This window comes from Bubalus kerabau, chromosome 18, assembly GCF_029407905.1.
Source record: "Bubalus kerabau isolate K-KA32 ecotype Philippines breed swamp buffalo chromosome 18, PCC_UOA_SB_1v2, whole genome shotgun sequence".
Taxonomy (NCBI): domain Eukaryota; kingdom Metazoa; phylum Chordata; class Mammalia; order Artiodactyla; family Bovidae; genus Bubalus; species Bubalus kerabau.
Genome location: NC_073641.1, coordinates 73,518,631 through 73,532,411, shown reverse-complemented (window position 1 = coordinate 73,532,411; position 13,781 = coordinate 73,518,631). Strand labels below are relative to the sequence as shown.

The window sequence follows — 13,781 nt, the reverse complement described above, 5'->3', positions numbered from 1 at the left end:
GAGTCTGTGAGTCAGACCAGTCCTGGCAAGGGGGTCCTGGTGGCCTGCTGACACTGGTCAGGTGAACTTGGTGACGGACATGCAGCCGGGGGGCATTGGTGTCCAGGTGGTCTCTGACCCAGGCAGCCAGACAGCAGTGGTTCATCTGCTCACAGACCCAGTTGACCCAGTTTGTTATACATAGTTTTGCAGGAAGACACAGTAATTGGTCAGTCTTTCACTTTCTGGTTAATTTCCCGTATTTGTGTGCACACAACTGCAGCGTTGGTCCCTGAGCCCCGGAGCCTGACGGTGAGGGCTCTGCCTGCTTCTCTGTTACAGACTCCACGGAGACTGAGGACTCAGGCGCTTCTTCTCAGAAGTCCAGTGTGTCGACACAAAAGATGTTAAACCCCCTACCTGCTCCTGAGAAGTACAGGAAGCGGAGGATGCCTGGCGGGAGGTTCCAGGCGCCTGCGGACGAGGCCTGTCTCAGCTGTCTGGAGGGGAGCCTGAGTGTGAGCCGGAGGGGCAGTTCAGAGGGCTGGGGCCAGGCCGCCTCTTCCCTCTCGGCCACCCCGGGGCCCGAGCAGCCAAGACCGCCCAGCGCCAGCAAGGTGAGCAGGGGTGGGGGTGCTCGGGGTGGACGCGGCCCTCACGTGCACGTCTCCGTAGTGTGGTCACCGCTGCCATTAGAAAATGCACTTCCGGGCTGTCTTCTGGTGCGGGGCGCCTTGAGGTGTCCACTCGGGCCTGCCGCCCACACGGCCTCTCGTCCTGTGGTTGGTGCTCCCCCAGGGCTGTCGTGAACGTGGTCCCGGCTGTGTGTGCTGTGATTCTCCGGGTTCACAAGAGGAGGTTCTCCCTAGATTGTCCCACAGTGGTCGTAGACAGTGGTCGTAGGCCATTGTTATGGCCAAGTTGGAGACTGAGATGTTCTCAAAGGTTTGAGGTTCGAGTAAAGACCACTGTGCGGACAGGGGGCAGCAGGCAGCCCTGCCACAGCGCCCCATGTGGGCAGAGGAGGGGAGAGCACCCCAGCTGAGAGGGCCTGGGGGGTTCCACCAGCTCAAAGTGGGCCAGGGGAGCGCTGAGCCCCTGTGGTTGGTCCTGAATGGAGACCAGCAGAACCAGGGACGCTGGGGTCATAGGTGCTGGGTGGCTCCTGGGGTGGCTGCCTCAGGCCATGGGCCAAGGTCTGCTTCCACGGCTGGTCTGGCTGCATCTTCAGTCTCTTACTGGACTGAGGGAAAGAGTGAAAATGGAGATTTGCGGGACTGTGCTGGGGCTTTCCTGTCCCCAAAAGGATGTTAACTGTGGGCGGAGCTGCCCCGATGGACCCCACTCACTATGGGGTTGGGACTTTGCACGAGGGAATGCTGCCTGCAGCTCCCCGCCTTCCAGCACTGTGGCCCCAGGTGGTTGTCTTGGAGAGGGCTTGACCCCAGCTCCTCAGTTGGGAGGCAGAAGCCTGACCCCACTGGGCTCTGCTCCTGTGCCTGAGGCCGCGTCGGTGCAGCTTCTGACGCAAGTGCTGATGCTGGTGCCCCTGGACTCTCTCACCCTCCGTTGCTTGTGGCCAGCTGTTGGCCTCAGTGTCCCCACGCCGACCAGCCCCAGGGGACGGCTGCCCCGGCCCGATGACCCCTCGTGGGCCTGTGCGTCCCCGTGCCCTGGGCTCCCACGGGTAGGGGGTGGCGGGAGTGAGGGGCCCGGTGGCTCCTGCACCCCCTTCCAGGTCTGGCTGGCTGTCCCAGATGCTCTTTATGAGGAAACTTTTGCTTTGTCTAACAGTGAGGACACCGGGCCTCATCCCAGCTCTGGCCCTGCTGGTATTGACTCGCTAAGTCCCCACTTCTCAGGAAATGTTCCCTGGATACTCAGAAAGTGAGCCGGAGGGCAGGAGCCAGCTCCCTTTCTGCAGTAATCCCTTAAAATTGATGAAATTATTTCTAAAGGGAAAAAAATGAACACTGATGGAAATGCCGGTGGCTGTGGGCCCAGCATGGCTGGGGCCGTGAGGCTCTGCCTGGCAGCCTGTTGCTGCACAGGCCCAGCCAGCCCTCCCTCTGGTCCTGTTTGCGCTGGTCACACTTCGGGCCACCAAGCTCCAGTGAGCGTTTGGGCCGAGACTGTCTCTTCCCCACCCCACAAGAGTGGCGGGGGCTGGTCAGGAAGGCCCAGGACGCCGGCGCTCAGAACCGCCTGGTCTCTTGACTGACACAGGCCACAGCTCAGCCGTTCCTCCCGCTGAGGGATGGTTTCCCTGCCCCACAGACATGGACAGGCATGCAGGGGGTAGGGAGGCGAGTCCCACCTACCATGCCTGCAGGTGTGTGCAGTGTGACCCTCCTCCGTGGCGTAGGCAGCGGACGAGGCAGCAGTCTGACATTGCATCGCACCCGCTGGGTTGGGCACGGGAGCCAAGGGGGGGTTTGTCTCTGGGCAGGCATGTCCCAAACTGCACTCCACCGTGCTGCCCGGGAAGAAGGCCACCCTGGAGGCGCTGTTCCTGGAAGCGCTCCTCGACCTGGTGGACAGGCACTGGAGTGGCCGCAGGTCCCTGCACAGCAGCGAAGCCTTCCTTGGTGAGTTGGCTCAGGGTGCCGCGTGCCAGCGCCTGTGCCCGCTGCTGGGCCCTGGTCCCCTGGCCTCGCTGGACCCGTCCCCGGCCTCACTGCCCTCTGGGCTGCGGGGGCGTCCCGAGGGCCCTGCTCATGGTGTCAGGGTGCTCGGGAGGAGCAGATGAGGAGGCACCCGTGGCCGGTGGCTGCTCCTCCCCGCCTGCCTGGTGCCCAGCTTCCTGGAAGGCATCGGCAGCCAGCAACGCTGGCTCCTTCCCCTAGGTCCCTAGAGTTGTTGCTGTCTGCCTGTTGTCCCCATCCACGCCTGGGGGTAAACAGGCCTGACAAGGCCATTTCAATGGCATACATGTCCCTTTTCTAGTCTTCATACCTGTCAATGTTTTTGAGGTGTGCAGCCTGTATTTTTCAAAACGCATTGAACACGTTTTGTCTATACTCATTCTCTTAACATTCTCTCTTCTAGCTCAGGCGAGACACATTTTGTCGTCTGTTCAAGAGTTTACAACCACTCAGGACACTTCGACAACTGTGAATGAAGAAATTAGCTCTCTGACTCTGGAAAATAAGACTTTGCACAGTCGCCTTGCTGAGCTTCAGCAACAGTACGGCATGAAGATGACTGAGGTGGTGCTGGAGCTCAGCGACACGCGGAAGGAGATGGTTTGTTCCGTTTATTCCCAGTAGGGGCAAAAACGGTCTTGACATCACAGAATGAGCGTAGCTTCTCAACTGTGCTTCCCCTGACAGCTGTCGGGTACAACCCTGTGGCCCCTCCTGCCTTTGCAGAGCATGAACCCCCTCTTCCACCAGGCTTCCCCATCCAGGATGCCAGCTGCCCTTGAGGAGCGCGGCCTGGCTCTCGCTCCAGGACCCCTCATGACAGTGGCTGCAGATGTCTGCATTGCTGCCAGTCCCAGTTCTGCCTGCCCCAGCGGCTTTGTTCTGTTCTGAGAGAGGCGGGAGGATGAGGCTGGGCTTGCGGGGGAGTTTCTCTGGTCTCGGTGTTCCCTGCCCCAGGCTCCGAGACCGCTGGTGAGGAGATTCCAGGGACCTGGGTGACCTGGGTCCCTGATGCTGTCCTGCCTGCCCCAGCCAGCGTGGGTCCGGTTGGACCTGCAACAGCTCCACCACCAGGTGGCACCATTGGGCAGCCAGAGCCAGTGTGGTACGGACCTGGCAGTGGAGCGCAACTCCCTCGTCCTCTGTAACTTCACCATGAGACCATCATTCATGAATGCCTACGCTGAAGAGGAGAAAAGGTCTCAAAATAGCAAATAAACAACCTAACTTTACAACTCGAGGAACTAGAGGAAGCTAAACCCAAAGTAAACGGAAGGAAATAATAAAGATCAGAGCAGAAATAAGTACAGAGTAGAAAACAACAGGAAAAAATTAGCAAAACTGAGTTGGATTTTGAAAAGACACAAAAAACTCTTAGGTAGACCAAGAGAGAAGACCCAAAATCAGAATTGAAAGTGGATACATTACAATGGATGCCTCAGAAATGAGGTCAAGGAATGATTATTTACAAGCATTTTGGAGAACCTAGAAATGGATAAATTCCTCGAAACGTACAACCTACTAAGGCTGTGTCAAGAAGAAATAAAGCTTAATAGGTCAATAACATATAAGATGGAACAGTAACCAACTTCTTAAGAACGCAAGGACCAGGTGGTTTCATGGCTGAATTCTACCAGATACTCAAAGAAAAATCAATACTTATCCTTCTCAAACTTCCAAAAAATAGAAGTAGGGAGCCTCCTTTCACACTGTTTTATTAAACCAGCATTTCCTGGACACCAAATCCAAGACTCCACAAGAAGAGAAACTACAGACTGCTGTCTGAGACTCAGCGGGAGACTGGCATCCTGAGTGCAGCAGCGTGAAGAAGACTGTGCCCGAGGGGGCTGTGCGCACAGAGACGCTCACAGGGAGAGGGAGCACCTCAGCGCGGTTCACGCCCGTGCAGCATCTGGCTGAGTTCCACATCCACTCATGATTAGGGTTAGGGTTAGTAAAAAAAGCTCAACAAAATAGGCGTAAAAGAAAATTTCCTCAGCATGATAAAGGCTGTTTATGAGAAGCCCTCAGCCAGCCTCATGATCAGTGGAGAAAACAAAGTTTTTCCTCTAAGATCCAGTATGAGACAAGGATGTCCACTCTTATATCGTCTCTTCTGCTGGAAGGACGGTTGGCCCTTGAGCAGTGTGGGTTTGAACTACATGGATTCATTTATATGCAGATTTTTTTATTAGTAAATAGTATATGTGCTGTGCTCAGGCACTCAGCTGTGTCCCGACTCTTTGCGACGCCATGGACTGTAGCCTGCCAGGCTCCTCTGTCCAGGCAAGAATACTGGAGAGGGTTGCCATTCCCTCCTCCAGGGGATCTGCCCAGCCCAGGGATAGTACCTGTGCCTCCTGTGTCTCCTGCATGGGCAGGCAGATTCTTACCACTGCACTACCTGGGGAGCCCAGTAAATACAGTGATACTGTACAGTTGGAAGTTGGTTGCATCTTTGGATACGGAACTGCAGATTTGGGAAGTTGACTATAAATTGAGTATAAATTATTTGTGGGTTTTCAGCTGCAAGGAGAGTTGGCACCCCTACCCTCTCCACCCACCATTGTTCAGGGGTCAGGTATGCTAGCAAGGGCAAGCAGACAAGAAAAGGAAATATAGGCATCCAGATTAGAAAGGAAGAAGTAAAGTTACCTCTGCTTATAAATGATGTATAAAACATTAAAGATACCACGAGAGAAGATTAGAATAAATTCAGTGAAGTTGTAGGATACAAAGCATAACAGAGATCATTCTTATTGCTTTATAGCAATGAGCATTCCAAAACAATTCCATTTATAGTGTCAAAAAAATAAAACAGTTAAGAATAAGCTTAACCAAGAAGGTTAAAGATCTTAAACAAAAGACATTTACAGATGCAGTGTAATCCCTGTAAAAATTCCATGGCATTTTCCACAGAAACAGAAAAAACAATTCTAAAATTTGTATGTTTCTTATCATTTGTATTCTTCGTTTTCTGGTTCTACAAAGACCCCAAATCACCAAAGCAATCTTGAGAAAGATCATTTTTCAGGCATCACACTTCCTAGTTTAAAATTATGTTACAAAGCTTTGGTAATCAAACAGTATGGTTCTGGCATAAAAACAGGGATAGATTGCCGGAACAGAATAGAGGGCCCAGAAATACACCCTCACATAGATGTCAACTGAGTTTTGGCAAAGGCACCAGGAACACACCGTGGTGAAACAGTGATCTCTTTGGTAAATGGTGTTGGGAAAACTTGATGTTCACATGCAGAAGATGAACCTGTACCCTTGTCTTAACAGCGCACACAAAATCCAACTCAGAATGGACTAAAGATTTAAGTATAAGACTTGAAACTATAAAACTCCTGGGACGGAGCTCCCTGGCAATCAGTGGTTAGGACTCTGCTTCTGCTGTCGGGGTGTGGATTCAGTCCCCAGCTGGAAACTGTAATCCCACAGGCCACGTGGTGTGGCCACACAGACACGTGGAAAGGATGCTCAGTATTACTAATCACCAGGGAAATGCAAGTCAAAACCAGAGCGAGACACCACTGCACAGCTGCAGAGTGGCTTTCGTCAAAGGAGACAGCACGTGGAGGGTGTGGAGACGGGGGAACCCTTGTGCTCTGTGGTGGGAGTGTGACTTGGCACAGACACTGGAAAACAGTCTAGGGGCTCCTCAGACAGCCTACAGTGGGGCGGTCTTGCTGTTCGGTGACTAAGTTGTGTCCAACTCTGCGACCCCGTGGATTGCAGCACACCAGGCTTCCCTGTCCTTCACCATCTCCCGGAGCTTGCTCAAACTCCTGGCCATTGAGTTGGTCTTGTTGGATGGACCTCGAGGGCGTTGTCTAAGTGAAGTTAGTCAGACGTGGCAAGAAAAACCTCCGTGACTTCATACCTGGGATCTATGAGTTTACAGAAGCGGAGGGTAGACCGGTGGTCACCCTCAGCGGGAGGTGGGGGAGCTGTGGGCCCAGGCAGAGCAGCAGTTCTGTAGGGGTTAGTCCAGGGCTCTGAGCATGGCTGACAGTCACGTTAGTCGGACCATGTTGACCCTGGAGCTGTGTTGAGAGCAGAGTCCTGGTGCTCTCCTCACCAAAACATGTTTCCTCTGTGAGGAGACGTGTGCACTGGCTTGACTGCGGTCGTGGCGTCGCTGTGCAGGTCACGTGACGTCACGGGCGCCTCGACCGTGTGCTGTAGGGAGACCAGCGTGCGTCAGTGCGAGAGGCTTTCACCTCCGAAGATTACGGCTCAGTGTGATGGTATGGGGACTATTTAGAGTGTTGTCCTGTTAGTTCAGGTTTATTTATAGTTTATAACAAGAAAGATTCGATTCACATCCTATAATTGCTGTTGTGGTCAGGCTCGGGTGTCGTCAGGTGAGTGTGTGGGCGCTGGAGTTAGGCTGCCTGCTGGTGCGAGCCTGGTCACCCTGCGCCATGTGGCCGGGCCCGCCGCTGTGCCCGCGTGTGCGGGTGAGCTGCCGTGGTGACCCGTGTGTTCAGCACGGGGTCTGCAACGAGAGTCCTCTGGGCGCTGCCGTCCCGCGTGCGCCCCTCCGGGCCCCTCTCCGCCTTGGCTCCGTGCGGTGCTGCCACCTGGCTCCCGCCTGCCGTGTCACTCCCGTCAGGGCCCTGAGTGTGCCGTGCTTCCCTCGCGCTTGCCCCCTGCGCCCACACGTGCTTGCGTCTCATTCCGCTTTGTCTGATGTTAGCATAGCCACCTTAGTGTTGCCTCAGTGCTTATATTTAAGGTGGGTTCCTTTTAGGCAGCATACACTTGGGTCTTTTGTTTTTATCTAATTAACAACCTCTTCCTTTTCTTTGCAGCAGCATTTTTTAAAAATTCAGTTGATTTAAACTAGAAAACCAAAACCATTGACCCATTTCTCCCAGCCCTGTCCTCTGTCTGGCAATTACCAAGTTCTCTGCATCCATGAGCTTCAGCTCTTTTGTTTGTTTGTCCTTTTAGATTTCATATATGAGTGAGATCACGTGGTATTTGTTTTCTTCATTGTATTTATATACTACATCTTTATCTATTCATCTGTTAACGGGCACTTAGGTTGTTCCGTATCTTGGGAATTGTGAGTAATGCTTCTGTGAAGATGGAGGTGGGCATATATTTTCAAATTAGTGTTTTTGTTTTCTTCAGATGAATACCCAGAAATGAAATTGCTTTCTCTGGTAGCTCTGTTTTTAACTTTTTGAGGGATCTCCATACGATTTTACATAGTAGCTGTACCAACTTACACCACACCCCCAGCAGCAGAGGAGGCTCCCCTTTCCCCACACCCTCACCGACACTTGCTGTCACTTGTCTTTTGGATGCCGGTCATCCTGACAAGGGTGGGGATACCTCACTGTGGTTTTGATCTGCGTCTCCCTGGTGATTAGTGATGCTGAGCATCTTTTCATGTTCGTGTTGGCCATCTGTATGCTTTGGAAAGATGTCTGTTCGGATCCTCTGCCCATTTTTAAATCATGTTTTTTCACTGTTGAGTTGTGTGAGTTCTTTATGTATTTTTTATGTTAACCTCTTATTAGATAAATGCTTTGCGGATATTTTGCTTCCAGTTCGTAAGCTGGCTTTGCGTTTCGTTGCTGGTTTCCTTGGCTGTGCAGCAGCTGTTGGTTTCTGTCCGTGGTTGAGAGGAGGGGCTGTGGGGGCGGGCAGCAGGTGCTGAGCCCTCTGTGTTCCATTGTCTGTTGCTGCCCAGGGAGCTACCACCTGGCCACACCTCAGACAACACATGCTTCCCCGTGTGGCCTCTGGTCACGGCCCAACGCGGCTGACTCGGGGTCTCCTGAAGTTGCCATCAGGCTGTAACTTGGGGCTGTGGTCACCTCCAAGGCTCAAGGGAGTGTGGGTCCTCTGCACTTACTCCCGGCAGTCCCGGGAGTCACACCGCGACAGCTGCTGACAAGGGAGCCCAGGCGGAAGGCCACCCTGAGCGTGTGTGTCATGGCTTCTGTGTGTCTCGTGCAGTGGGCTAGCCCACTTAAAGGGGCGGCTTCCAGGGTGAGAGCACCCTCTGCTCCGTCCCCTCGTTTGTAGAACAGGAGGGACAGCAGCCACAAGGTTGCTGGAGACAAGTGTTGGAAATGTCTGGTGCTCACTGTTTTATCAAGACAGAGACCCCACACAGAGCCTCGCTTGAGAGGACGCGTGAAGGCAGTGATATAGCACCGGCAGCCGCTGGGCGTCTGCGCCGGCGGCTCCCGTGGCATCCCTCTGGGCAGAGCGGCCCGGAAGCAGGACCACAGATCTGGAGGCTTGGGCGGATGAGCAGGTGGTACCCCTTCCCCTTCCCCTGTGCATCCAGGCAAACGGACCTGAGTGCTGGCTTTGTACCAGTGCAGTGGGCAGAGTTTGACCTGTTTGCATGCGTTGTTCTGTCCAGGATTACCTGAGGCAGCATCTGGACAGATCTCTGGAGGAGAGCAGTAGCTTGAAGTCACTTTTGTTGAGCATGAAGAAAGATGTGAGGACCACTGACGCTCCGTCCGCACTGAACCTGCAGATCTCCGGTGAGCTCGTGGCTCTTGATGTGTGTGCGTCCCCATGTCACTGGGCCCAGGCTCGGCAGGAGCTGTGAATGCATCTGGGCGGGCGTGCAGAGGGCCAGCCCGCTGACCCCTAGAGGCTGCAGGACCCTCCCCGGCACTCCTTGCTCACGGCTCCATCCATACCCAGGTCGATGTTTTCCTCTCTCCCTTCTCTTGGAGTCTGTGCTGCCAGTTCTGCAGGCATGCCCTTGGGACTTGGAGTTGGGGTGCAGCCTGCCCTGGGGTAGGTGAGGCATCGCAGGGTCCCCCGGGGGCATCTGCCTGAGCACCTGCTCCGTTCTGGTCTCTCAGAGCCCCGCCGGGCAGATGCATCTCAGGCATGAGCACGGCCACTGCGGAGGCTCTCCTGGGCCCTCCTGCCCGGTGAGCAACCCCCCTGACCTTCACTCCAGCTGTGTTGGCTCTGTGCTCTCCCTGAAGGCCGCCCGTCCAGCAGGTCCAGCCCCCTCTGCCCTCCTCTGCTCCTCGCACACGCGCCCCTTGGGGGCGTCCAGAGGGCGGGGTCCGGGGCTTCGCCCCCAGCAGGGCTGGCCCAGGGCCTGGGTGGGATGAGGGGGCCGTGCTGTCCACCCCAATGACCTCGCCCCACATTCCCCAGGCTCACTGACACCCTAGAATCATCTAGTCTCCCAGCACAGGAGTGAGTGATTTTCCTGAGCACGGCCACCCTTGTCCCGTCAGGACTCCAGGCGAGCGTGAAGCGGCTCTCGGGCGAGCTTGTGGAGCTCAAGCAGCACCTGGAGCACTATGACAAGATCCAGGAACTCACGCAGATGCTGCAGGAGAGCCACAGGTGCTGCCCGCGGCCCCGACCCCGGGCGGCGAGGCCCCTCCCCTGCAGCCTCCGGGGCGGGGGGCGGTGCCTGGTAGCCTGCACACAGCCCCTGGCGTGGTTCTCGACTGTTCTCTGGGAAAGTGGAGATGCCACCTCACTCCCTGGCCCAGTTTTTGTGAAGAGACCTGTGGGGAGAGTGGGTGGGGTCTGGAGAGGGGACACCGGCCGGGGGGTGGCCAGCGGGCGGCGCCCTCCCCCGTCCTCTGCTCCCCTGCCCCTCCCCACTGTTGGGCTCAGGTCTCCGCAGCTCCCCTGTGGCCAGTGGAGCCAGGCCGTGACCCTGTGGGGGTGGAGGGCCACGGCCCCATGCCCACCCAGCCCCTGACGCAGAGGGGAGGGCCAGGCAGGTCCTGGCCACGGGGCACCACAGCCTGGAGTGGACAGGCGGGGCTGTGGTACCTCTGGGAGCCGTGGGCAGCGCTGGGCATCCACCTGGCCTCTGCTGCCCTGGCAGATGGGGCTTGTCCCTGGGGGCAGCTCTGTGGAGACCACGGCCCTCTTGGTGCCGTGAAGGCCCTCAGTCAGCGTTGGGCCGGGGTCGGCAGTGTCCAGCCCCACCCTCCTCCTGAGACCCCTCCAGAGTTAAAGACGGCCCCAGTGACCCAGAATCAGGACTTCCAGTTTACTGTGTCCACATCAGAATTGTGTTTGACCAGGAATTAGAAGTGTCTCCGTCTTTGAGCCTTTTTTAGAAATGGAACAGAGTTGTCAGTGCTGAGGGCCCTCCCTACCCCTTCAGCTCACAGGCCAGTGGGGCACCCGCCAGCCCCGGGCCAAGGAGACCCGCCCGGGGGGCACTGGGCAGCAGCAGGGGAGGCAGGGCCACGAGGGGGCCGGGCGGCTCCGGGCTGAGCGCTGTCCCCGCCCCCAGCTCCCTGGTCAGCACCAACGAGCGCCTGCTGCAGGAGCTGGACCAGGTGCGGGCGCAACACCAGGCGGAGGTGGAGCAGCTGCACTGGAGCTACAAGGAGCTCAAGAAGACCCTGGCACTGTTCCCTGGCAGCCCCCGAGACGCGCGGCCCGCCTCCCCGCCGCGCGCCCTGTGAGCCCCTCTTCGCTGTCTTCAGGGCCCAAAACATCCTAAAAAGACAGGTTCATCCACACCCTTCACGTGTCCGTCCGTCAGATGTCTACTTTTTCATCAACTGTCTTGAGGTAAAGAAAATGTTGCATTTTTCTGCTTAACGTGCAAGAAAGCAGCTCTTTAGGGCGATTAAAGAAAATAATTTATTGTGTAACAGGCAACCTTATTTAATAAACACGTTCTAGAAAGTGGCTCTAATTGTAACTGAGTTTCACAATGAATTCTGTTATGAAATAAGCTGTGCTCCACGGTTGATGAGCAGGAACTGTCAGAACCAAGACTGAATACAAGGAGCCCTTAGGGCTGTGGAGACTGTTGTCTGCAGAGCTGACGTCCACGGGGGAATGCCTGCCCGAGTGCCAGCTCTTGTTTGCAGGGCATTTCTGAGAATTACGTCCTAGCAGAGCACAGAGCTAGATTTTGAGTTTGGAAACGTATCTCATGGGACTCTTGCTGTCTTTGGTGAAATGACGTGATCTGCTGAAAGGGCCTGTGGTAGATTTGGGGGCAGAGCTGCAGGTGGAGATGGGGGCTGTGTGGGTCCCGGGTTGGGGTATCGCCCCTTCAGGTCATGTTTTGTTTCTGTAACTTTGTGGGAAAGTTGGGGGAGGGGGTCATCATCGGATTTTTTTTTAATTTAAAGATTTTGCATTAATCCATTTTCAGCCTGTAGGAAATTATCACCGTGCTGTTTGTTTCTGGTTTGGATTTTGTTGATCTTCTTGGAAACCTGAGTTTGTATTTCTCATCAAATGTGGGAAAGTTTTGGCGACCGTTCCCTGGTGTTTCTCACCTGACCCAGCCTCCGCCTGCCTTCCTGGGACTCCATGCCGCTGCCTCAAACCCTGGGTCTGGCCCCCACTTCCCTGCACTCAGGTCATCTCCTCCTCGGTTCTCAGCCTCTCCCGTCCCGGCGCAGCTCACTGCCCTTTCCTTCACCTATCTGATGTGCTGTGTGGGCTTGTAGAGTGAATTTTTAATTTCAGAGATTGTATATTTCTTAGTTCTAAAATTCCATTTGGTCTTCTTTTATAAAAAGGAAAGAAGCCTTTCTTGTAAAGGTTTTATTTCCCATATGTTCACATTTCATGTGAGTCTTCAACCGTATTCTGAACAGCCTTAGTGCAGGTCCAGGGAAACTGTGGTGCTGAGGCAGCTAACACGCCTGCCAGCGGGTCTGGGGGCGCTGCCGGCCCTGCTCCCACTGGCAGCTTCCCGAGCCCGCCTCCCTGCCAGAGGCCACCCTGCGCCCCGCCTCACTCCCAGAGCCCCGCACCCCTGTGCCCTGCCTCCCTCCCAGAGCCCGCACCCTGCTCCCCGCCTCCGCCCTGTCCCTGGGCGAGCACCTGGGTTTCCAGAGGGCCTCTTCAAGACTTCTGTTTTCCTACAGGAGGGTCTGTCTCTTACTTATTTGTAGGAGTTATTTATAATTCTGGATACTAGTACTTTGTGGAATATGTTTGCAAATAGCTCTTTCTAGTCTTTTCACATTTTAATGGTGTCTTTTGAGGAAGAGAAGATTGAATAGGAGGCAATTAATGAATCAGTCTTTTCCATGATGATTTTTGTTTGTGGTTATCGTAACACATTGCGTGGATCTTTTAAAAGAGTGCACAGCTCTGTCTGTTTTGAGTTTTAGACACGTTCCCCAGGAGCTGACTGCGTGCATGTGTGTGGGTTAGCAGCCCAGCTCCAGGGTCCCTCCATAGGTTCAGTTGCCCAGCGTCATCACTCGCACGGCCGCTCGGTCAGAGTGGTTTCTGTGTGCTTCCCACGCTGTCCCGTCCATCCCTGAGCAGCGCCGCAGCCACAGGTCAGGGCCTCCCATCCGCTCTCAGGACATTCGCTCTGCTTGTGACCCTTTGAATTTCATGAACTTTAGAATCAGCTGGTTCAGTTGGGGTTTTGTCTGAGACTGCGTTGTCACTTGGAAAGAGTGGACACAGGTAAGATTGGGTCTTAGAAGCCATGAGTCTAGGGTCTGTGTCCACTGACCAGATCTCCTCTAATTACAGTTCTGTATTTTTCTTGGTGGGGGTCTTATCTACCTCTTGTTTATTCCTAGGTTTTTCTTATTTTGTGATGCCATATCTAAAAGATGTATTTTTAAAATGTGTTTGTTTCATTATATGGAAATATAATTGATTTTTTGGTATATTAATTTTATACTCAGCAGTCCTGTTAGACTCTTACCAATTTTCCTGTAGGTGTGCTGACCTTCCTAGGACAGTTGTAGCTCCGTGAGAAATGGCTCTTCTCTCTGTTCCATGCTGTCACTCTGGGTTTTACTGGATGCGCTCGTTTTGGTCTTTCTCCGAGTTTTGCTTTTCCATGCCGGCGGGCTCATCTGGTGCAGTGTGGATTATGTGTGGCCGTAGAGGGCGCCTGTCTTGATACAGAATCAAGGGGGGGCTTTCACCATTTCTCCGACAAATTTGAAATAGATTTTTTGACCTTGCTCCTTCTCTTGTTTGCTAGGAATTTGTCATCATGAATGGATGAATTTTATTAATAAAAAACACTCTTCTTACGCTTTGGGATGATTATATGATTTTTCTCCCTTGCCCTATAAACCTTTCCTTACACGCGTGCTGCTGCCTGTGCCCCAGCCACTGACCGAGCGGCCCCAGCAGGGCCGGGGGCTCCTCCGGTCCCTGACCAGGACCCTGGCGCGC

General features: G+C 54.5%; 1 protein-coding gene across 6 annotated transcripts in view; it reads left to right on the top strand.

Moving 5' to 3' along the window:
* Positions 1 to 11,310, top strand: part of CEP72 (centrosomal protein 72) — a 37,116-nt gene extending 25,806 nt beyond the window's left edge. For 2 of the 6 annotated variants that reach the window (XM_055554750.1, XM_055554746.1), the window contains exons 7-12: positions 322 to 596; positions 2,429 to 2,567; positions 3,028 to 3,224; positions 9,022 to 9,148; positions 9,869 to 9,980; positions 10,894 to 11,102. In XM_055554750.1, the coding sequence (XP_055410725.1) occupies positions 322 to 596; positions 2,429 to 2,567; positions 3,028 to 3,224; positions 9,022 to 9,148; positions 9,869 to 9,980; positions 10,894 to 11,068 (1,025 nt within the window). In that variant the 3' untranslated portion in view covers positions 11,069 to 11,102. Of the gene's footprint in view, positions 1 to 321; positions 597 to 2,428; positions 2,568 to 3,027; positions 3,225 to 9,021; positions 9,149 to 9,478; positions 9,564 to 9,785; positions 9,981 to 10,893 lie in introns of those variants that run through there. The other 4 variants (XM_055554745.1, XM_055554744.1, XM_055554748.1 and 1 more) reach the window with 3 other exon arrangements.
* The last annotated feature ends 2,471 nt before the right edge of the window (positions 11,311 to 13,781 follow it).